Raw genomic sequence first — 22,313 nt, 5'->3', positions numbered from 1 at the left:
TGGTATTGAACTCCTGGGCTCAAGTGATCCTCCTGCCTTGGCCTCTCAAAGTGCTGGGATTACCAGCATGAGCCACAGTGCCTGTCCTGATCTTTCCTTTTAAGTTTGTTCTCATAGTCTTCTCAATCTCAATAAATGGCCATTCTGTTCTTTCCTCCTTTTGTTAAAATCAAAAACCTTGGAGTTATCCTTGATTCCTTTCTATCCCTCATGCAAGCCATCAACAAATGCTCTTGATTCTACCTTCAAAAATATATCCAAAGTCTGACCAATTCTGTCAACCTCCATTGCTACCATCTTGGTCCAGGCTAGCTCTCCTGGATTATTGTAGATGCCTCCTATCTGGTCTCCCTGCTTTCTTCCTTGCCTCTCTTCAGTCCATTTTCCACACAGCAGCTGGTGTAAGCCTGTGAAAATGCAAGTTGGATCATGTCACTCATGGGCAAAGTGCTACAGTGGCTTCCTGTTACACTCAGTAAATGCCAATATCCTCAGAAGACTTATTAATAAATACCCTGTACTATCTGGCCCCAACCTCCCCATTTCTCACCTGGCTTCAACCATACTGGCCTCCTTGACTCACTCTGTCGCCCAGGCTGGAGTGCAGTGGTGCGATCTTGGCTCACTGCAACCTCTGCCTCCCAGGTTCAAGCAGTCCTCTCACCTCAGCCTCCCAAGTAGCTGGGATTACAGGTGCGCACCTCCATGCCAGCTGATTTTTGTATTTTTAGTAGAGAAGAGATTTTACCATGTTGATCAGACTGGTTTTGAACTCCTGACCTCAAGTCATCCACCCACCTCGGCCTCCAAAAGTGCTGGGATTACAGGCATGAGCTACTGTGCCTGGCCTTCCTTGTTCTTTACACCAGAAATAACCCTCTATCTCACGGTTTTATTTGCTGTTCACTCTGCCTAGAATGCTCTTCTCCCATTGCAGTAGACTCAATGTTTATGTCCCCACCCCTGCAACCCGGCCAAACCATATGTTAAAACCTAACCCCCTGGCCGGGCACGGTGGCTCATACCTGTAATCCCAGCATTTTGGGAGGCTGAGGCAGGCGGATCACGAGGTCAGGAGATGGAGACCATCCTGGCTAACATGGTGAAACTCCATCTCTATTAAAAATACAAAAAAAATTAGCCAGGCGTGGTAGCACGCGCCTGTAGTTCCAGCTACTTGGGAGACTGAGGCAGGAGAATCACTTGAACCCAGGAGGTGGAGGTTGCAGTGAACCAAGATCGTGCCACTGCACTCCAGCCTGGGTGACAGAGCGAGACTCCGTCTCAAAAAAAAAAAAAAAAAACCTTCAGAAGGGAGGAATGTTTTGTAGACCACTTTGGTTTTCTTTTTTGCATGTGGCAGTTTTTAGTTTTTAAAATCAGTACCTTTTAATGGGAACAACTTGACCAAAAATTTGTCACAGAATTTTGAGACCCATTAAAACAGTTCAATGAAAAAGAAAAAAAAAAAGAGATGGGGTCTCACCATATTGCCCATGCTGGTCTTGATTGAACTCCTGAGCTCAGGAGATCCTCCTTCCTTGGCCTCTTGAAGTGCTGGGATTACAGGCATAAGCCACCATGCCCAGCTTCCTTATGGGTTTTGTCCAGCAACTAAAACAAGCCCTTGGCTCATAAGAGGTGTTCAATAAATATTTATGGGAAGAATGAGTAGAGAAACTCTTCTCAGAAAAACATGCATATTAACAAAGTATTGTGGCCAGATGCAGTGGCTCAGGCCTGTAATCCCAGCACTTTGGGAGGCCGAGGCGGGTGGATCACCTGAGGTCAGGAGTTCAAAACCAACCTGACCAACATGGAGAAACCCTGTCTGTACTAAAAATACAAAATTAGTGGGGTGTGGTGGCACATGCCTCTCATCCCAGCTGCTCGGGAAGGCTGAGGCAGGAGAATCGCTTGAACCTGGGAGGTGGAGGTTGCGGCGAGCCAAGATCGCGCCATTGCACTCCAGCCTGGGCAACAAGAGCAAAACTCCATCTCAAAAAAAAAAAAAAATTATTGCATAGTTTTCACAGGATTCATGAACTGCTGTCAAATTCATTCATAAACTTCAGATTAAGAACATTTGGTTTTTGAAAGTCAAATTGTAAACATTGTTACATGCTTATAATTCGTAATTTCTATAAGATCTCTATGGAAATGGATGTATCCATTTAAGTGCTGAGGAGAGAGTTTTCTTGTAAGCCCATAAAACTATCTGTAATAGAAATATATTTAAGGTTAGCCTCTCTTGTTTCTTCTGGACTGTAGGTATTTTCTACCAATGACTTTAATCCAGAAAAACATCTTTTCATAACCACTTGAATGCCACATTCTGGCATATTAGAAAGAGACTCTGGGCACAGTGGCTCATGCCTGTAATCTTAGCCCTTTGGAGGCCAAGATGGGAGGATTGCTTGAGCCCAGGAGTTTGAAACCAGCCTGCACAACATAGTGAAATCCCATCTCTACAAAGATTAAAAATAATCTGGGTGTGGTGGTATGTGCCTGTAGTCCCAGCTCCTTAGGAGGCTGAGGTGGGAGTATCACTTTGGCCCTCAAGGTTGAGGCTGCAGTGATTGCATTACCACTGCACTCCATCCTGGTCAGCAAAAGACAGAAGACCCTGTCTCAAAACAAAAAAAAAGGCAGCTAGGGTATTAAGATATTTGTAACCAGTTTATTAATTATGGTTTTTGGGTTTTTTTTTTGAGAAGTTTTGCTCTTGTTGCCCAGACTGGAGTGCAGTGGCATGATCGCAGCTCACCACAACCTCTGCCTCCTGGATTCAAGTGATTCTCCTGCCTCAGCCTCCCAGGTAGCTGGGATTACAGGCATGTGCCACCACGTCTGGCTAATTTTGTATTTTTAGTAGAGACGGGGTTTCTCCATGTTGGTCAGGCTGGTCTTGAACTCCCAACCTCAGGTGATCCTCCTGCCTTGGCCTCCTAAAGTGCTGGGATTATAGACGTGAGCCACCGTGCCCAGCCTATTAATTTATTTTTAAGACAAGGCCTGGCTCTATCACCCAGGCTGGAGTGCAGTGGCATGATCTCGACTCACTACAACGTCCATGTCCTGGGCTCAAGCTGTCCTCCCACCTCAGCCTCCCGAGTAGCTGGGACTATAGGCATGGCTATTTTTTGTATTTTTGTAGAGACGAGGTTTCACCACGTTGCCCAGGCTGATCTTGACCTCATAAGCTCAAGTGATCCCCCTACCTCAGCCTCCCAACGTGCTGGGATCACAGGAGTGAGCCACCGCACCCAACCTGTAACCAATTTCATATCTACATAGTCCATTTTGTTTCTGTCAGGCTTTCTAATTTTCTTTTGCAACAGGAGTTCTGCTTTGTTCTTCGTGTTGGATTGCATATACGTTGACTCTAATAAATAGTACAAAGAAAGCTTTCCAACTCTTTTTAGTGATATAACAGAAGAGTGGGCATCTTGGAAATTAGCACTGTTTTGACTTATATGAGAGGGAACTGCTGCCTTAGTAACTACTACATTAATAAGACGAATGTCCAGTTACTACTTACTACTCAGTCTAGTTTTGAAATAACAAGCTACATCTAAAAATCTCTTATATTGGTTTTCAGCAAACATTTATGAAGCTCCTGTAATGTTCAAGCCTCGATATTCCATGACTTCTGCTATATGCTGGTCATCCTGAAAGATACAAAGATATGTAAGAGGTCTTTAACCCTTAGGTGCTTCCAATCAGGTTGTAATTATTTTCCAACAATAAATAAATTGAATTTATTTCATTAGATATTCTGAGAACTAAGACTTTAATAATTGATTTCTTTTTTTTTTCTTTTTTTCCCCCTGAAATTCCTGAGCTTTAACTAGTTGGTCTGTTTTTATAGTAGTTATGTTAGCTATAAATGAATAAATAAAAATCAACCTGCCAGTTTATGTAGATTCTCCCCCCTCGAGGAGGTGGAGCTTAACCCCTTCACCTCTTCAGGGTAGATGGTGAGCTTAAGACTTGTTTCCACAGAGTACAGTGTGGAAGGGTGGGGAGAAGTACTGCTTCCTCCACCCAGGTGGAGAATCCTGGCAAGCACTACCTCAGCCAGGGATCAGGTTAACATCATCAGTTGATAAGTCATGTTGAGAGTCTGTACTCTTGATATGATGTGATGAGCATGGTCCTTGGTAATCTTCCCCAGAAGCCATCACTTCAGTCTAACCATGAGAAAAACATCTGACAAACTCAAATTGAGGGACATTCTGTAAAATATCTTGACCAGAGTACTTATTAAAACTGTCAAGAGAAGTCTGTGAAGCTGACAGTCCAGAAGAGGCTAAGGAAACATGATGACAAAATGTGATATGGTATCCTGTATCCTGGATAGGATCTTGGGAAGAGAAAAGGGGCATTAGGGAAAAATTAAAGGGGATCAAGAAAGAAGGACAGAGTGAGACCTTCCTTCTCTAAAAAATAATAAATAATAAAATTACCTTTGTAATATTCTTTTTTATTAGAATACAGTGAACATCTCTTAGTGTCAATAAATCATCATCTACAACCCAATTGTTAATGACTATTATCCCATTGTTTGGATATACCAAACTTAATCAGTCTACTTATTAGACCTTTGTTAAGTTTCCTTTAAAAAAACAAACAAACAACTATTTTAAAGAATATTGTGATGAGTCTGGGCTCAGTGGCTCACGCCTGTAATCCTAGCACTTTGGGAGGCTTAGGTGGACAGATCTCGAGGTCAGGAGCAACATAGGGAAACCCCATCTCTACTAAAGATACAAAAATTAGCTGGGTGTGGTGGCGCACACCTGTAATCCCAGCTACTCAGGAGGCTGAGGCAGGAGAATCACTTGAACCTGGGAGGTGGAGGTTGCAGTGAGCCAAGATCACGCCACTGCACTCCACCCTGGGCGACAGAACAAGACTCTGTCTCAAAAGAAAAAAAAAAAAAGGGCCGGGCGCAGTGGCTCAAGCCTGTAATCCCAGCACTTTGGGAGGCCGAGACGGGCGGATCACGAGGTCAGGAGATCGAGACCATCCTGGCTAACACGGTGAAACCCCGTCTCTACTAAGAAATACAAAAAACTAGCCGGGCGAGGTGGCGGGCGCCTGTAGTCCCAGCTACTCGGGAGGCTGAGGCCGGAGAATGGCGTGAACCCGGGAGGCGGAGCTTGCAGTGAGCCGAGATCCGGCCACTGCACTCCAGCCTGGGCTACAGAGCGAGACTCCGTCTCAAAAAAAAAAAAAAAAAAAAGAATATTGTGATGAAGCCAGGTGTGGTGGCTCATGCCTGTAATCCCAGCACTTGGGAGGCTAAGGTAGGAGGATGGCTTGAGCCCAGGAGTTCAAGACCAGTTTGGACAACATAGTGGGATCCTGTCACTTTTTTTTTTTTTTTTTTTTTTTTGAGACAGAGTCTAGCTGTAGCACACAGGTTAGAGTACAGTGGTGCAATCTTGGCTTACTGCAACCTCCACCTCCTGGATTCAAGCAGTTCTCCTGCCTCAGCCTCCCGAGTAGCTGGGATTACAGGTGCCCGCCTCCACACCCATCTAATTTTGTATTTTTAGTAGTAACAGGGTTTCACTATGTTGGCCAGGCTGGTCTCGAACTCAGATGGTCCAGCCTCCTTAGCTTCCCAAAGTGCTAGGATTACAGGCTTGAGCCACCGTGCCTGGCCCCTGTTGCTTTTTTTTTTTTTTTTTTTTTTGAGACAGAATCTCGCTCTGTCACCCAGGCTGGAGTGCAGTGGTGCGATCTTTGGCTCACTGCAAGCTCCGCCTTCCAGGTTCACGCCATTCTCCTGCCTCAGCCTCCCGAGTAGCTGGGACTGCAGGAGCCCGCCACCACGCCCGGCTAATTTTTTGTATTTTTAATAGAGATGGAGTTTCACCGTGTTAGCCAGGATGGTTTCAATCTCTTGACTTCGTGATCTGCCCGCCTCGGTCTCCCAAAGCGCTGGGATTGCAGGTGTGAGCCACCACACCTGTCCCCCTGTTGCTATTTTTAAGAAAATTTTAAAAATACAGCCAAGCCCGGTGGCTCACGCCTGTAATCCCAGCACTTTGGGAGGCCGAGGCAGGCGGATCACAAGGTCAGGAGATCGAGATCATCCTGGCTAACATGGTGAAACCTCATCTCTATAAAAATACAAAAAATTAGCAGGGCGTGGTGGTGGGCGCCTGTAGTCCCAGCTACTCGGGAGGCTGAGGCGCAAGGATGGCGTGAACCCGGGAGGCAGAGGTTGCAGTGAGCCGAGATCCAGCCACTGCACTCCAGCCTGGGCGACTGGGGAGACTCCATCTCAAAAAAATAATAATAATAAAAATAAATAAGTAAAAATAATATTATGATGAATAATCTTATAGCCACATATTTGCACAAATGACTGGTTATTTATTGAAATTAGATTTTCAGCAGGTTCACTTATGCTACTTTTTTTTTTTTTTTTTTTTTTTTGAGATAGAGCCTCCCTCTGTCACCCAGGCTGGGGTGCGGTGGTTCCATCTCAGCTCGCTGCAACCTCCACCTCCTGGATTCAAGCAATTCTCTTGCCTCAGCCTCCCAAGTCAAGTAGCTGGGATGTGTGCCACCATGCCCGGCTAATTATTATTATTATTATTTTTTTTATTTTTATTTTTTTGAGACAAAGTCTCATTCTTATCCCCCAAGCTGGAGTGCGATGGTGCGATCTCCGCTCACTGCGACGTCCGCCTCCCAGATTCAAGCGATTTCCTGCCTTGGCCCCGAGTAGCTGGGATTATAGGCACCTGCCACCATGCCCGGCTAATTTGTGTATTTTTAGTGGAGATGGGGTTTCACCATGTTGGCCAGGCTGTTCTTGAACTCCTTACCTCAGGTGATCCGCCTGCCTCAGCCTTCCACAGTGCTGGGATCACAGGCGAGAGCTGCCGCACTGGCCCACTTGTGGTTTTTCAATCCCGTATCTTCTAGCAATTTTGTGGGCTTTGTTCCAGAAAAAAATTGTTTCTTTTTTATGTATTTTCAGATTTTTTTCTTCTGTTGGCTCCTTTCTGTCTCTCTGTAAATACACTTGTCATTTTCATTTCTAAAAAACTTTCCCTCAACATTGCCTCTCCCTCTAGCTGCTGCTCAGTTTTTAGTTCTTACCTTTATCAGCCATATTTCCCATACTTTTTGTTTTCAGTGTTTTTTAAACTTACCTTCACTCCTCAGTCTTCATTGTCTGTCCCCTCCCCCTCTACCACTCTCATTTTACTCATCAATGCCAAATTAATTTCTGTGACCCTTTTCATAGTCTTTTTTTTTTTTTTCTTTAAGACAGTATCTCACTCTGTTGCCCAGGTGCCGTGGCTCAGTCTCAGCTCACTGCAGTCTCCGCCTCCTGGGCTCAAGTGATCCTTTCAGCTCAGTCCCCCAAGTAGCTGGGACGGCAGGAGCAAGCCAGCATGCCTGGTTAATTTTTGTAATTTTTTAGAGATGGGATTTCACCATGTTGCTCAGGCTGGTCTCAAACTCCTGAGGTCAAGCCATCCACCTGCTTCGGCCTCCTCCCAAAGTGCTGGGATTACAGGCATCAGCTACTGTACCTGATCGTTTTTCATAGTCTTAGCCATTCAGTGGCTTTGATTCTTGACCTTTCTCTAAAGCATTCTCCAAATGGCACCATTTTTTCCTTTATTGACTCCTTTCTGTTTTCTTCACTGGTCCTTCTTTCTTGTTCCCCTTTAAATATACATATTTTAAATTTTCTCTTCATGCCATCTGGTAAGGTCAAGTGGGCAATCTCAGCATTCCTGGGAAACTTAACATGATCTAAGATCACTGGGGGACCATTGACTCCAGATACTGTCTTGTACCTGAGGCAAGGCTGAGAGAGGTTGTTCCGACTGACTGCCAGCACCTGCTCCCAAGCTCCTACCGTTGGCCCCTTTAAAGGTATTAACTGCAGTGGTGTCAGTTCTCACCCAAATGTTAATCCCAGATACTTATCTACAGCATTTACCTCTCTCCTGAGTGTGTCCCTGTTATTGAACTGCCTGTTCAACAACTGACACTTACATATGCCTTAGGCAAAATTTTTTTGTATTGAAAGTTAATAATATAAGGGATTCCTGGCCAGGTGCAGTGGCTCACGCCTGTGATCCGAACACTTTGGGAGGCCGAGGCAGGCAGGTCACTTTAGGTCAGGAGTTTGAGACCAGCCTGGCCAACCTGGTGAAACCCGTCTCTACTAAAAATACAAAAATTAGCCGTGTGGGGTGGCGTGCACCTGTAATCCCAGCTACTCGGGAGGCTGAGGCATGAGAATCACTTGAACCTGGGAGGCAGAGGTTGCACTGAGCCAAAATCATACCACTGTACTCCAACCTAGGCGACAGAGCTGAGACTCTTTGTCAAAAAAAAAAAAAAAGAAGATTCCTTCTGTGTTCCCAACCATGGCATTTCATTTAGTCCCTCAGTGATCTTTTACTTCTCCAGTCTTCAACATCCAGGCAGATGGTCTCAAGACCTGTGTTCTGTCTTGTCAGCAGTCCTCTCATTCCCATCCTCACTGCCTTAGTGCGAGCCCTCATCTCTTGCCAAGATTATGCGGTAGCTTTTCAGTTCAGTCCATGCTGTACCCTGCTGCCGGAGTTCTTTCTAAAACGTGATATTGTCACACCCTTACCTAAAAACCTTTAGTGATTCCTTATTACACAAAGGATATAATCCAGATTACATGGCATTTAAAGCCATTTGGAATCTGGCCAGTTGTTCCTTCTCCCCAGAATGCCTTTCCCTTCCTTGTTCACCTCATGAACTTAAATCTTTAAGACCAAGCTTACCACCTCTTCCGAAACATTCTTAATTTACTACAGTGGCTGTCTCTGCTGCATTCCCACAACTCATACAGTTTTACTGGTGCATATTTGCTTTTCAGCTACTTGTGGGCACCATATTACCAATACTAACACAGGTCCTGGACTTAGCTACTTAATGAAAATGATTTCATTAATGGCATTTGAGGGTTAAGATCATTCTGGGGTTCAGTTCCCTGTGACACAAATACAGAGTATGAATACAATGTGGTTTTGTAAGTTAGAAACCTCATGGAATATTGTTCCAACCATTACCAGTTATCTGTGTTCTGCATCTGCATAACAATTTGCATGTTGAAATTTTCCATTAGGAGGGAGTGTTAGGTGAAGGTGAAAAGGCAAACAGCTGGCATGTTCATAGGATCTTTTTTGGCATTGGGCTTGAAGCATTTGGTTTTTCAGGTTTGTTGGGATTTAAACTCATCATTGGCAGGGATTTAATGTTGATAGTAAATGCATGTAGACATGGATCCATCCGGAAACATAGAGATAGGAAAACATGCTTCTTTTTTTTTTTTTTGAGGTAAGGTCTCACTCTGTTGCCCAGGCTGGAGTGCAGTGGTGTGATCACAGTTCACTGCAGCCTCAGCTTCCTGGCCTCAAATAATTCTCTCACCTCAACCTTCCAAGTAGCTGGGACTACAGGCGCATGCCACCACACCCAGCTAATTTTTTTTTTTTTTTTTTTTTTTTTTTTTTTAACTTTTGTGGAGACAGGATGTCACCTTGTTGCCCTGGCTGGTCTTGATCTCCTGGGCGCAAGCCGTCCACCGGCCTCAGCCTCCCAAAGTGCCGGGATTACAGAGAGCCACCTCGCCTGGCCTGTTTCCCCGCCCCCATCCTTTTTTTTTTTTTTTTGAGACAGGGTCTCACTTTGTCACCCAGGCTGGAGGGCAGTGGCATGATTTCAGCTCACTGTAACCACCCTCTCCTAGGCTCAAATGGTCCTTCCACCTCAGCCTCCTGAGAAGTAAAGGATTAATTGAAATTTGTTACTTTTTTTTTTTTTTGAGACGGAGTTTTGCTCTGTTGCCCAGGCTGGAGTGCAGTGGCACGATCTTGGCTCACTGCAAGCTCTGCCTCCCGGGTTCACACCATCCTCCTGCCTCAGCGTCCCGCACACCTGGGACTACAGGCACCCGCCAGCACGCCCGGCTAATTTTTTTCTATTTTTAGTAGAGATGGGGTTTCACCGTGTTAGCCAGGGTGGTCTCGATCTCCTGACCTCGTGATCCGCCTGCCTCAGCCTCCCAAAGTGCTGGGATTACAGGCGTGAGCCTCCGTGCCCGGCCTGCACTTTGCTTTTTAATTCATATGTGGACTATATCTACATATACACTTAGCCCACCTTATCTCAGGTTCTACATCTGTGGATTCAACTAATTGTGGACCAAAAATATATTTTTAAAAAACAACAATAAACACAAATTTTTAAAACAATACAGTGTAACAACTATTTACATAGCATTTACGTTGTATTAGGTGTCTAAAGAATAAAGTATAAGGGACGATGTGTGTAGGTTATATGCAAATACTATGCCATTGTATACATAGGACTTGAGCATCTTCAGATTTTGGGGAGCCGGGGGGTGGTTCTAGAACCTCAAGGTATAGCTGTACCTCATTCTTTTTCATGGCAGCAAGTATGTCACAGTAACTTAAAAAAAAATAACTTTAGGGGCCATGCTAGTCTGTGTATCCTTCTAGTTTTAGTGTATGTGTTGCCAAAGCAAGTGATAGGTGTAACTTTAGTCTTCTGTTGATGGTCGTTTAGAGTATTCCTAATATTTATGACCAGAGCTTTTATGAATATCCTCATACACATATCTTTGTGCATGTATGCAAATATGGCTGTAGGATAAATTCTTAGAAGTGTAACTGTAGAGTTAGAGAATAGTGTGCAGGGGGACTGGGAGAAGAATATGTGCTTTTTAAATTTTGATACATGTTGCTGAATTTAGAGGAGTATAATTTTACTTCTTTTTTTTTTTTTTTTTTGAGAAGGAGTCTCACTCTGTTGCCCTGGCTGGAGTGCAGTGGCGCTATCTCGACTCATTGCAACCTCTGCCTCCCAGGTTCAAGCGATTCTCCTGCCTCAGCTTCCTGAGTAGCTGGGATTACAGGCGTGCGCTGCCACGCCTGGCTAATTTTTGTATTTTTAGTAGAGACGGGGTTTCACCATGTTGGCCAGGCTGGTTTTGAACTCCTGACCTCAGTTGATCAACCTGCCTCAGCTTCCCAAAGTGCTGGTATTACAGATGTGAGCCACTGCACCCAGCCTAGAGGATTATAATTTTAGAAGATAGATTTCTCATGTAGTCCTGTTTTCCCCATGGATTGATTGTGAGTTTTAAAAAAAATTTAGGGTCAACTTTGCATATTTGCCAATTAGATATTTTTAAATGCTTTTATTAGTGATTTAACTCCTCAAAATGCATTCAGGAATGGTTAAAAGCAAATATTAATTAGTACTCAGATACTTATTTTCCCTTTTCTATAGAGTAAAAGAGCAGCATCATCTGTTCTTGAGGTTGTGCTTAATGTAAAATGCTAGGGATTCCTCTTTTCTTTTTTTGAAGGTGAGAATGTTTGACTAAAAAAAAATTGAATGGATTAACTTTTAGAAATGCATCTTGAAAGTAAAATAAGATTTTGCTATCAGGTGAGTGAAAACAATAATTGGAAATAAAGATTTGAGTTTTCCTCCTTGTTAAACCCAATGAAATTATGATGCTTGGCTCTTCCTCCCCATCAAAAAGAAAGTTAAAGTTAAAATTCCTGTGTGAGGTTGTCATATTCTCATGCTGTATATTTTCTTTCAGATTCCTTTGTTTCTTCCTCTTCCTCTCAGCCTGTATCTCTATTTTCGACCTCACAAGGCAAGTCTGTGATTTTTTTGTGTGCATTGGTAAAAGAAAAATGTTGAGAAAGAGGCTGTAACTGGGGATATGAGGCACAAGTCTTCTATTGCACCCAAATCTCCTAAAATAAAAACTAATTACAAGCTGGTTCTTTCTATTTAGCAGTTTCCAGTGGGTTTCCTGTAATGGTTAATAAAATAAAATGAGGCTGGGTGGACTCTGTAACATAGCATAAACTTCAGGTGTAGTTTTGAGTATTTCTTTAAAATTAAAAACTTGCCCACCAGAATTTGGAGCAGATAGAATTGTGGCTCAGAGGCGAGGTGCAGTTGCTCACACCTGTAATCTCAGCACTTCAGGAGGCAAAGGCGGGCAGATCACTTGAACTCACGAGTTTGAGACCAGCCTGGACAACATGGTGAAACCCTGTGTCTACAAAAAAATATGCAGGCATTGGTGGTGCATGCCTATAGTCCCAGCTGCTCGGGAGGCTGAGGTGGGAGGATTGCTTGAGCCCAGGAGTTGGAGGTTGCAGTAAGCGATGATCGTGCCACTGCACTCCCGCCTGAGTGACAGAGCAAAGACCCTGTGTCACCACCACCACCACCAACAGCAACAAAATTGTGGCTCAGAAAACACCCAACCCCTAGAATGCATTTAATGTATTGATTTGCAGCTATGAAACTGGTTTAGAGAGGTAGCAGATTTGGAAAAACAGTATAAAAGTATGCTTCCACTGAACTAGAAAAATACCAACCTAGCTAGGGCATTTTAATGTGAATTTATCTGAGATACGTCATAAAAGTTAGGCTAGTTCCAAATTGCCTAGGAACATTGAACAAGTCAGTTATGTGACTTTTGGCAACCAGGGCTTCTTGTCCTAGAGATTGAGATGTGGCTTTGTTTTGTTTTGTTTTTAATCTGTCAGTCTGTAGGGAAGGGAATCAGTTTGTGGAGGTAACATTGCCAAGAAGCTGAAAGAGAGGGTACTATGTGCTTCATCAATTTATACTAATAATAAAGTATTTCATTTGTGCTGCTGTACTAGACCCAAATACAGGTCAATTGAGAACCTTTATTTTAAAAAAGGAAAAAGTAATTAAAATCACTAGATAGATTGTGGAGTTCTGTAGCTGCAAAAGACTTTTACCTTATAAGAATAAAAACATAATGGGATTTAAAAAAAAATTAGTGAAACTTTTGCCTGGTTAAATCTGCTTCTTAGGAAACATGGTAGGGAATTTTTTTTTTTTTTTTTTTAAGACAGGGTCTCACTCTGTCACCCTGGCTGAAGTGCAATGGCACATTCATAGTTCAGTGCAGCCTCAATCTCCTGGGTTCAAGTGATCCCCCCACCTCAGCTTCCTGAGTAGCTGGGACTGTATACAGGCACATGCCACCATGCCCTGCTAATTTTTTAATTTTTATTTTGTAGAGACGTTTTGCTATGTTGCCCAGGCTGGTCTGGAACTCCTGGGCTCAACCAGTCCTTCCACCTCAGCCCTCCAAAGTGCTGGGATTATAAGCATGAGCCACCACCACATCTGACCAACAATTTGTTTATTTTAATTTAAACTGATGACATTAGAACCCCAATTCCTTTATAATGTGCCTTAATATGTGAATTTGGATATCTTGTGAGCCAAATAATGACCTCTGAAATTAACATGTTTACATTAAAAGATAGAAATTTTGTTAATATTAGAAAGTAACTCAAACATATTAAGTAGTTATGTTGTTCTTGACATTTGGAACTTGACCATATTTATATTTTTAAGGGTTTTTTTTTTCCTTAGGAGAATAATTTAAGCAAATAGGTATTAAATTTATTCTACTGTGGAAGAAAAATGTAGTATAAATAGAACAAATAATTATTTCCTCTCTTGTATTTCAGATCTTTAGGAATACATTCTAATCTTAAGTCACTATTTTTTTTTTCTTTTCTTTTATCTTTTTTTTTTTTTTTTTGAGATAGAGTCTTACTCTTTTGCCCAGGCTGGAGTGCAATGGTGTGATCTCAGCTCACTGCAACCTCCACCCACCAGGTTCAAGCGATTCTCTCACCTCAGCCTCCTGAGTAGCTGGGATTACAGGCATGCACCACCACACCCAGCTAATTTTTGTATTTTTAGTAGAAACGGGGTTTCACCATGTTGGCCAGGCTGGTCTCAAACTCCTGACCTCAAGTGATTCGCCTGTCTTGGCCTCCCAGAGTGCTGGCATTACAGGCATGGGGCATGTCGCCAGGCCAAGTCACTTTTTTCATATAGAAAAGGGATAGTTAGGCCGGGCGCAGTGGCTCACACCTGTAATCCTGGTACTTTGGGAGGCTGAGACGGGCGGATCACGAGGTCAGGACATCGAGACCATCCTGGCTAACACGGTGAAACCCCGTCTCTACTAAAATACAAAAAAAAAAAAAAAAAAAAAAATTAGCCGGGCGTGGTAGCGGGCGCCTGTAGTCCCAGCTACTCGGGAGGCTGAGGCAGGAGAATGGCGTGAACCCGGGAGGCGGAGCTTGTAGTGAGCCGAGATCGCACCACTGCACTCCAGCCTGGGTGACAGAGCGAGACTCCGTCTAAAAAAATAAATAAATAAAAAGAAAAGGGATAGTACTCTAAATGGTGTAACAGTGTAACCCATGGCTAACATACCTAATGTATGACATGTTGAAAAGAGAACTGTCATAGCTTTAAAAATTATTTTCATCCCTGGTTAACAGAAATTACATGTGCACTCAAGTAGAAGGGCGGTAAATAAAAAGGATTTAAATTAAAAATGAATGTTTAAATAGGTTTCAGTTTCACAGTGTGTATTAGAATTTGTAAGACAGCACATATACTTATTCTTACTTTTTGCTTACAAAAAATTTTTTTTGACCAGTGTAGATTGAGAATAGCGCTATTGTAAAAAGGTAATTAAGAATGCCCTATCTGGCTGGTCGCGGTGGCTCACACCTGTAATCCTAGCACTTTAGGAGGCCAAGACAGGCGGGTCACCTGACGTCAGAAGTTCAAGGCCAGCGTGGCCAACGTGGCGAAACCCCGTCTCTACTGAAAATACAAAAATTAGCCGGGTGTGGTGGTAGGCACCTATAATACCAGCTACTCGGAGGCTGAGGCAGGAGAATCACTTGAACCTGGGGGACAAAGTTTGCAATGATCCAAGATCGCGCCATTGCACTCCAGCCTGGACGAAAGAGCGAAACTCCATCTCAAAAACAATACAAAACAAAAAGAATGCCCTATCCTCGAATGGGTTTCATTTAACTTCTATTAGTAGCATTTTCTCCTGCAACAAACAAATAAACAAAACACGTGATGGAAAAGTAGCCCAGTGGGGCCCTACGTCATTGGTGGTCTAGAGGTTAGTCTGTTCAGTTGTTTGAGGGAACACCTTGGCAGATGATTAGGTGTTTTCTAGGGTAGCCAAGACTGGTAGCTTCCAGTCTGCCTTAGTGAAAATAAGGGAAGAGGAAGCTGTTGATATAGTTGGTTAACTATATTAAAACCCTGGGTGGGAGATGAGGGCTCTGGGAACAGTCCACTTCCACACAGGCCTTTGAAAGTGACTACTGCCACCAGCATGCACCTTGAGTCCGTCACCGACACTAACCCAACTAATTTCTTTGGCTTCATATACCTTAGCTATCTAGCCTTAGGGAAATTGTGGCTATTTTTATATACTCCAATCATGTTAAGCAATATGTAGTAATAATAGGACTTAAAAAAAAAAAAAAAAATAGAGACAAGGTCTCACTAGGTTGCCTAGGCTAAACTCCTGAGCACAAGCGGCCCTCCCACCTCAGCTTCCCAAAGTGCTGGGATTACAGGCATGAGCCACCATACCTGGGCTAAATAGGACTTTTTAAGATTTAAGAATGACATGATTTTTTTTATCCTGAAATATGTATTTATCATTATTGGGTTTCAGGTAGATGCATGTATAAAAAATGTCATTAATTCAGACTGAGTAAAGGGCAGTTAAAGTTTTTTAAAGTAAATTTTGTGGTATTTACTAAGTTGTAGTGCTTTGAGAATACAGCTACATAAGCTAGGAAGTTAAACTTTTGATATGAATAGATTTCTAATTAGAATGTCAATGGAGTACCCCTGAGTAGTCCTTGTGGTCTTTTGCTTATGGCTTCCTTTTTCTATGAAGCAACATTATATTTCAGCCTAATCCCTGAGAGTTTCAAAATAGTGGATTACATTTTAATGTTTTCCTGTACTTCATAAAAACATACGAAGATATTGACAGAAGTATAGATGTAGTATGTGGCTAATTTTTATTGAACTTTTACTATGCCCAGTAAACTTTAAATGAATCATCTCATTTAATCTTCATAAGCAGTTCTATGAAGGAAAGGGACTGGCTCTTTTACCAATTGAAATGACTTGAAAATGGTGAAATCACTTGCTCAAGGTAACACAGCAAGTAAGTGGTAGATGGAGGATGCCAAAGCCATGGTCATAACTGCTCTACCTGTAATAAAGATGATCAGATAAACTAGCTATATTTTAGGGTTCAGACTTCTTTTTAGAGATGGCATTTTGAAGTTAGTATTAAAATCATGACAGCAGAAGAGGTAGATACTGTTGTTTTGACCATATTATCGCTATTAGTGATATAATTTAGTATCATCTGGGGTATATGCTCCCTCCAACAAAATCAAAATCAGACTGAAATTTTGTTTTACTTTTCAAAACCTTTGATAAGAGTGGAAGCTGGAAAATACTGTTTCTTTAGAAAGCATTGGAAGAAAAGTAGGTGAAAATGAGATTGGAAAGAGAGGATCCATCCACCATGCCACATTGGAAGCACATTTGCATTAATGAACGCTTGCATTCAATTTGACTAATGCAGTAGGCATCTGGAATAGGAAGTTACAACCCTGAACTTGGGGGCAAGCATTGAGGAAAAAAATAAATTTGCCAGTTACAGCCTTTTTTTAAAAAAAAAAAAAACAGAACAAAAACAAAACAAAAGAAAAACATTTTTCTTTGTGTAAAAGAGACTTTTTGTTTAGGATCTAGCTTGGCTGCAGAGTGTCTGCTGGCTAACTTCCTATTTTGATGCTGTGGCTGAAAGTTGTTGATACTGTTTTGCACGAATTTGTCGTCTTGTTTTGTGAACATGAGAAAATTCAAGTGTAGGAAAACCTATGCCTGAATATTTCAAACCTCCCTCAAATGAATATGCATAGTATGGATGTGAAAAAGTAAGTTAGTGGCTACTACAGGCTGGCACCCATTGTTCACTGATGTATATAGTGATTCCATGTTATAGATATCCTTTTAGTAAAAAGTAATGAATTTCTTAGGTGAGCGGGTAATTAACAACATGGTAACTATAACCTAATTTTAAACTATTTACTCTTTTTAGGAAGAACTCTTTGATATAGGATATAACATTCCTTATTCCTTAATTATAGATCACATTTTGTTTTTAGTAATGAAGTTGTAAGTACTTGAATAGATGAGTACTAAATCTTTAAGAGACACTTTGAGGAAAAAGAGGCAGAATAAATAGTATATGAAGGATTTTCAATTCAAATGTATTTACTCATAAGTACTTTTTGTTGGTTGGTTGTTTGTTTTTTAAGAGATACGGTCTCACTGTGTTTCCTAGGATGGTGTCAAACTCCTGGACTCAAGCAATCTTCCCACCTCAGCCTCCTGAGTAGCTGGGACTACAGGCGGGCACCACTGTGCCCAGTCATAGACATTGTAGTTTTTTGTTGTTGTTGTTGTTGTTTTTATCATGTTATTTTAAACTCCCCATCTTGCTCTGAAGGATAAAATACTCTGGGCATAAAAGAGAGAAATTTCTGCCTCAATTCCCATACCAGATTTTCTAGTCAGATGTGGTTTTTTCCTTCTTCCAATAAAAATGCAGAATTACTGTACTTTAGAATTAGTATATGGAAGTGTTTAGGCACGGGAAGACCACTCCTGCTGCATGCCTTGCTACTCTTAAGTTGTGCCCAGTTCAAGCCCATCTATGTGAGGAGAAGCCATGAGAGTGGCTCCTCCTGTGGGATTTTATGGGACTAGAGCTCTGAAGTATGACCCTTATCTTTCTGCCCTTTCAACACATACCAGATGTATTAAGGCTTTGGTTCTGAAACCAAGTTCGTTGCCTGGGAAACTTGTAATACAAATTCCTGAGCTCTGTCCTCTTTAGGAAGTTCTGAGGCAGTAAATCAGAGATAAACCCCGTGAAGAACTAGTAGTTGCTCTTAAGTTTGAGAGGGATTGTGAAAAATTGTGCCAAAGGCTGTCTCTGTGCTTGGTTATTAAATTGTTCAGCTGGTTGTACATTGAACTAAAATATACTTTGACCCTGCTGGTGGTAAAGATCATTTGCGAAACATTTTGTTCAGGAAAATTTACTGGCTGGGTGTGGTGGATCACTTGAGGTCAGGAGTTTGAGACAAGCCTGGTGGACATGGCAAAACCCCATCTCTGCTAAAAATACAAAAATTAGCTGGGCGTGGTGGTGTGTGCCTGTAGTCCCAGCTACTCGGGAGGCTGGGGCAGGGGAATCACTTGAACTGGGGAGGTAGAGGTTGCAGTGAGCTGAGATCAGGCCACTGCACTCCAGCCTGGTTGACAGAGTGAGACTGAGACTGTTTCAAAAAAAGGAAAAGTTATTTATCTTTCAATGTTGGCTTAGAATTTCTTATATGTTGAGTTCTCTTGTGGGGTTTTTGGTTTTGTTTTTTGGGGTTTTTTGGTTTTTTTTTTTTTTTTTTGAGACGGGATCTCACTCTGTTGCCCAGGCTGAATGCAGTGGGTCAATTAGGGCTCACTGCAGTCTCGACTTCCCAGGCTCAAGCGATCCTCCCACCTTACCTTCCTGAGTAGTTGGAACCACAGGCATGTGCCACCACACCAAGCTAATTTTAAAATATATATATATATATATATATATATATATATATTTTTTTTTTTTTTTTTTTTTGAGACGGAGTTTTCGTTCTTGTTGCCCAGGCTGGAGTGTGATGGCCCGATCTCGGCTCACACCCAGGTTCAAGTGAGTCTCCTGCCTCAGCCTCCTGAGTAGCTGGAATTACAGGCATGTGCGACCATTCCTGGCTAATTTTGTATTTTTAGTAGAGATGGGGTTTCTCCATGTTGGTCAGGCTGTTCTCAAGCTCTCAACCTCGGGTGATCTGCCTGCCTCAGCCTCCTAAAGTGCTGGGAGTACAGTCGTGAGCCACTGCACCGGGCCCTAAAATTTTTTATAGAGAAGGGGTCTGTCTCATCATTTTGCCCAGGCTCGTCTAGCTTCTGGGCTCAAGCAGTCCTCCCACCTGAGCCTCCCAAAGTGTTGAGATTACAGGCATGAGCCGCCATGCCAGGCTGGGCTCTCAAACATCTTTATCTGCATAGAACCTAGCACAATTCTTGGGATGCCATAGGCGTTTGGTTTATATCAACATATTCAGACGTTGCATCACCCAAGATTTTGAAGTAAATAAAAGCTCTTTGAATTATTTCCCTTAATATGTGAATGGTAGAAGGGAAAGTGTCTAAAGCTCTACATGAGGATTTTCTGTATTATACCAGATGAAGGTGGTTACAATTTGCCAATATGCCTTTTCTCTCCCCTAATAAAAAGGCATGTGGTCTGGAGTCTCTATGTCAAGAGAGTTTTTTGAGAATGTGGTGTTTAGGGACGTTTATTGGGGATTTACTAAGTGGCAGATACTGCTGTGAACATATATTAACTCATTTAATCCTCGCAGCAGTTCTAAAGTTAGGTGCTTTAATTTTCCCATTTTGATGAGATTTTGATGAGATGGGATTAAGCAGTTTACTCAGGGCCACACGATTAGTAATTGTGATGAGGCCGGGCGCGGTGGCTCACGCCTGTAATCCCAGCACTTTGGGAGGCCGAGGCGGGCGGATCACAAGGTCAGGAGATCGAGACCATGGTGAAACCCCATCTCTACTAAAAATACAAAAAATTAGCCGGGCGCGGTTGTGGGCGCCTGTAGTCCCAGCTACTCGGGAGGCTGAGGCAGGAGAATGGCGTGAACCCGGGAGGCGGAGCTTGCAGTGAGCCGAGATCGCGCCACTGCACTCCAGCCTGGGCGACAGAGCGAGACTCCGTCTCAAAAAAAAAAAAAAAAAAAAAGTAATTGTGATGAAAGGACTTCGAATTTTTTATTTATTTATTTATTTTTTTTTTTGAGATGCAGTCTCACACTGTTGCCTGGGCTGGAATGCAATGGCGTGATCTTGGCTCACTGCAACCTCCACCTCCTGGGTTCAAGTGATTCTCCTGCCTCAGCCTCCTGAGTAGCTGGGATTATAGGCATGCGCCACCACACTCTGCTAATTTTTTCTATTTTTAGTAGAGACAGGGTTCTCCATGTTGGTCAGGCTGGTCTCGAACTCCTGACCTCATGATCTGCCCAGTTCGGCCCCCAAAGTGCTGGGATTACAGGCGTGAGCCACCATACCTGGCTGACTTTGAATTTTTTAATAAGAATTTTTTGGCTGGGCGCAGTGGCTCACGCCTGTAATCCCAGCACTTTCTGAGAGGCCAAGGTGGGCATATCACCTGAGGTTGGGAGTTCCAAACCACCCTGACCAACATGGAGAAACCCCATCTCTACTAAAAATACAAAATTAGCTGTGCATGGTGGCACATGCCTGTAATCCCAGCTACTCCAGAGACTGAAGCAGGAGAATCGCTTGAATGCAGGAGGCGGAGGTTGCGGTGAGCCGAGATCACACCATTGCACTCCAGCCTGGGCTAAAACAGTGAAATTCCATCTCAAAAAAAAAAATTTATTTGGGTCTAAAAATTTAGAATTTAGAATATGACTACCAACTTAATTTCCTAGTCTTTGTTTCAGATAATATATCTCAGTGGAGTATTTAGAGTTTAAGAAGATGAGTAATCATGCAGCTGAGTACTTGATAAGTTTGAGAACATGTTCATGATCACTGTGGGGATATGACATTTTTTACCTCTTACCGTATATTGATTCTCACCCACCCCCCTTTTTTTGAGACAAGGTCTTGCTGTGTCACCCAGGGTGGAGTGCGTGGCTCACTGCAGCCTCGACCTCCTGGGCTCAAGCAGTCCTCCCACTTCAGCCTCCCAAGTAGTCAGGACCACAGGTGCATGCCACCATGCCTGGCTAATTGTTTAATTTTTTTGTAGAGATGGGGTCGCACTGTGTTGCCCAGGTGGGTCTCAAACTCCTAGGCTCAAGCCATCTCCCTACCTTGGCCTCTCAAAGTGCTAGGATTACAGGCATGAGCCACCACACCCAGCTGATTACCTTTTTAGTAAATCTACTAGATCTATGACCTTATTTGTTAATAATTAGAGTAGCACCATGTTTTTAAGTGATTAGAACTCTTGAAAATGAATATCCACATTAAATTCCGTTATAGCAAAGAACTAATTTAGAAAATGTTCATAATGAGTTTTGATGGCGATTTGTTTTGGGTAATGTTGGAAGGCTCTTGGAGTGCATGTGAAGGGATGAATCTTTGTTTTTGTTTTTTTTTTTTTGAGACGGAGTCTCGCTCTGTCGCCCAGGCTGGAGTGCAGTGGCCGGATCTCAGCTCACTGCAAGCTCCGCCTCCCGGGTTCACGCCATTCTCCTGCCTCAGCCTCCCGAGTAGCTGGGACTACAGGCGCCCGCCACCTCGCTCAGCTAGTTTTTTGTATTTTTTTAGTAGAGACGGGGTTTCACCGTGTTAGCCAGGATGGTCTTGATCTCCTGACCTCGTGATCCTCCCGTCTCGGCCTCCCAAAGTGCTGGGATTACAGGCTTGAGCCACCGCGCCCGGCCGGGATGAATCTTTTGAAAAAAGAAAGGTGGTAGACATTTTCTGAGACATAAAATAATCCAGATTTATTCCACCAGACAGTTTTACAGTGTTTAGTATTTTAGGAGCTAACTGCCTTCAGATTCACTGGACTATTCTGTCCTTTTGCCATGTACTGACCTGGGCAACACCAGTGACTACAAGTGCCATGCTGACCAGTTGGAAGAGTCTTTGCTTATCGGAGCTGTTCTAAAAGGCTTATTAGTTTTTGGTCTTCATTCTATTTAATGTTTTCATGCCTTTATACACTTTTTACTTCCAGCCCAATTTTTCCCATTGTCTTGGTACAGGTCAGCTCTGTCCACATTTGTTAGGGTTTCAGCTGGCCAAAAATGGTCTTTTCATTTGCTGAAATTCTAAACAAAATAATTAAAGTTAAAGCTCAGATGATGATGCTACCTTATTTTTCTACACGTGGGAAAGCTTGACTGACAATAATGATTAGCGCCTGCATCTCAGAATCACTGAGAAATGAAGGCAGCACTGACCTCTGTTTACCCTCTGAGCTTGCCCCCAGAAAATAATATACACCCTAAATAGTAAGTTATAATATTTTTATTAGGGAACATTATTAGAGGTTTTTTTATATATCTAGTAACCATGTCATATTAAGTAATCTTTTTTCTTTTTCTTTTTTCCTTTTGTTTTTCTTTTTTTCTTTTCCTTTCTTTTCTTTTTTTTCTCCACTCTGTCACCCAAGCTGGAGTGCAGTGGCATGACCGTGGCTCACTGCAGCCTTGACCTCCCAAACTCAA

The 22,313-nt window shown here is 42.7% G+C and overlaps 1 protein-coding gene and 1 long non-coding RNA gene across 8 annotated transcripts in view; one reads left to right on the top strand and one right to left on the bottom strand.

Annotated features, from left to right (window-relative positions):
* LOC105469487 (reticulon 3) overlaps positions 1-22,313 on the top strand; it is a 73,784-nt gene that overhangs the window by 10,280 nt on the left and 41,191 nt on the right. For 5 of the 7 annotated variants that reach the window (XM_071074429.1, XM_071074427.1, XM_071074426.1 and 2 more), the window contains exon 2: positions 11,660-11,716. The exons of the other annotated variants lie outside the window; for them this stretch is intronic. In XM_071074429.1, the coding sequence (XP_070930530.1) occupies positions 11,660-11,716 (57 nt within the window). The remainder of the gene's footprint in view (positions 1-11,659; positions 11,717-22,313) is intronic. 7 annotated transcript variants of the gene reach the window in all.
* LOC139357429 (uncharacterized) overlaps positions 1-22,313 on the bottom strand; it is a 55,821-nt gene that overhangs the window by 5,911 nt on the left and 27,597 nt on the right. Inside the window, exons 2-3 of the long non-coding RNA XR_011610509.1 lie at positions 3,542-3,671; positions 244-407 (exon numbers count right to left, since the gene is read on the bottom strand). This is a non-coding gene — a long non-coding RNA (uncharacterized lncRNA). The remainder of the gene's footprint in view (positions 1-243; positions 408-3,541; positions 3,672-22,313) is intronic.

Source organism: Macaca nemestrina, chromosome 12 (genome assembly GCF_043159975.1).
Source record: "Macaca nemestrina isolate mMacNem1 chromosome 12, mMacNem.hap1, whole genome shotgun sequence".
NCBI classification, from domain to species: Eukaryota; Metazoa; Chordata; class Mammalia; order Primates; family Cercopithecidae; genus Macaca; species Macaca nemestrina.
Note: the sequence above shows the minus strand (reverse complement) of the source record. Positions and strands in the feature narration are given on the sequence as shown.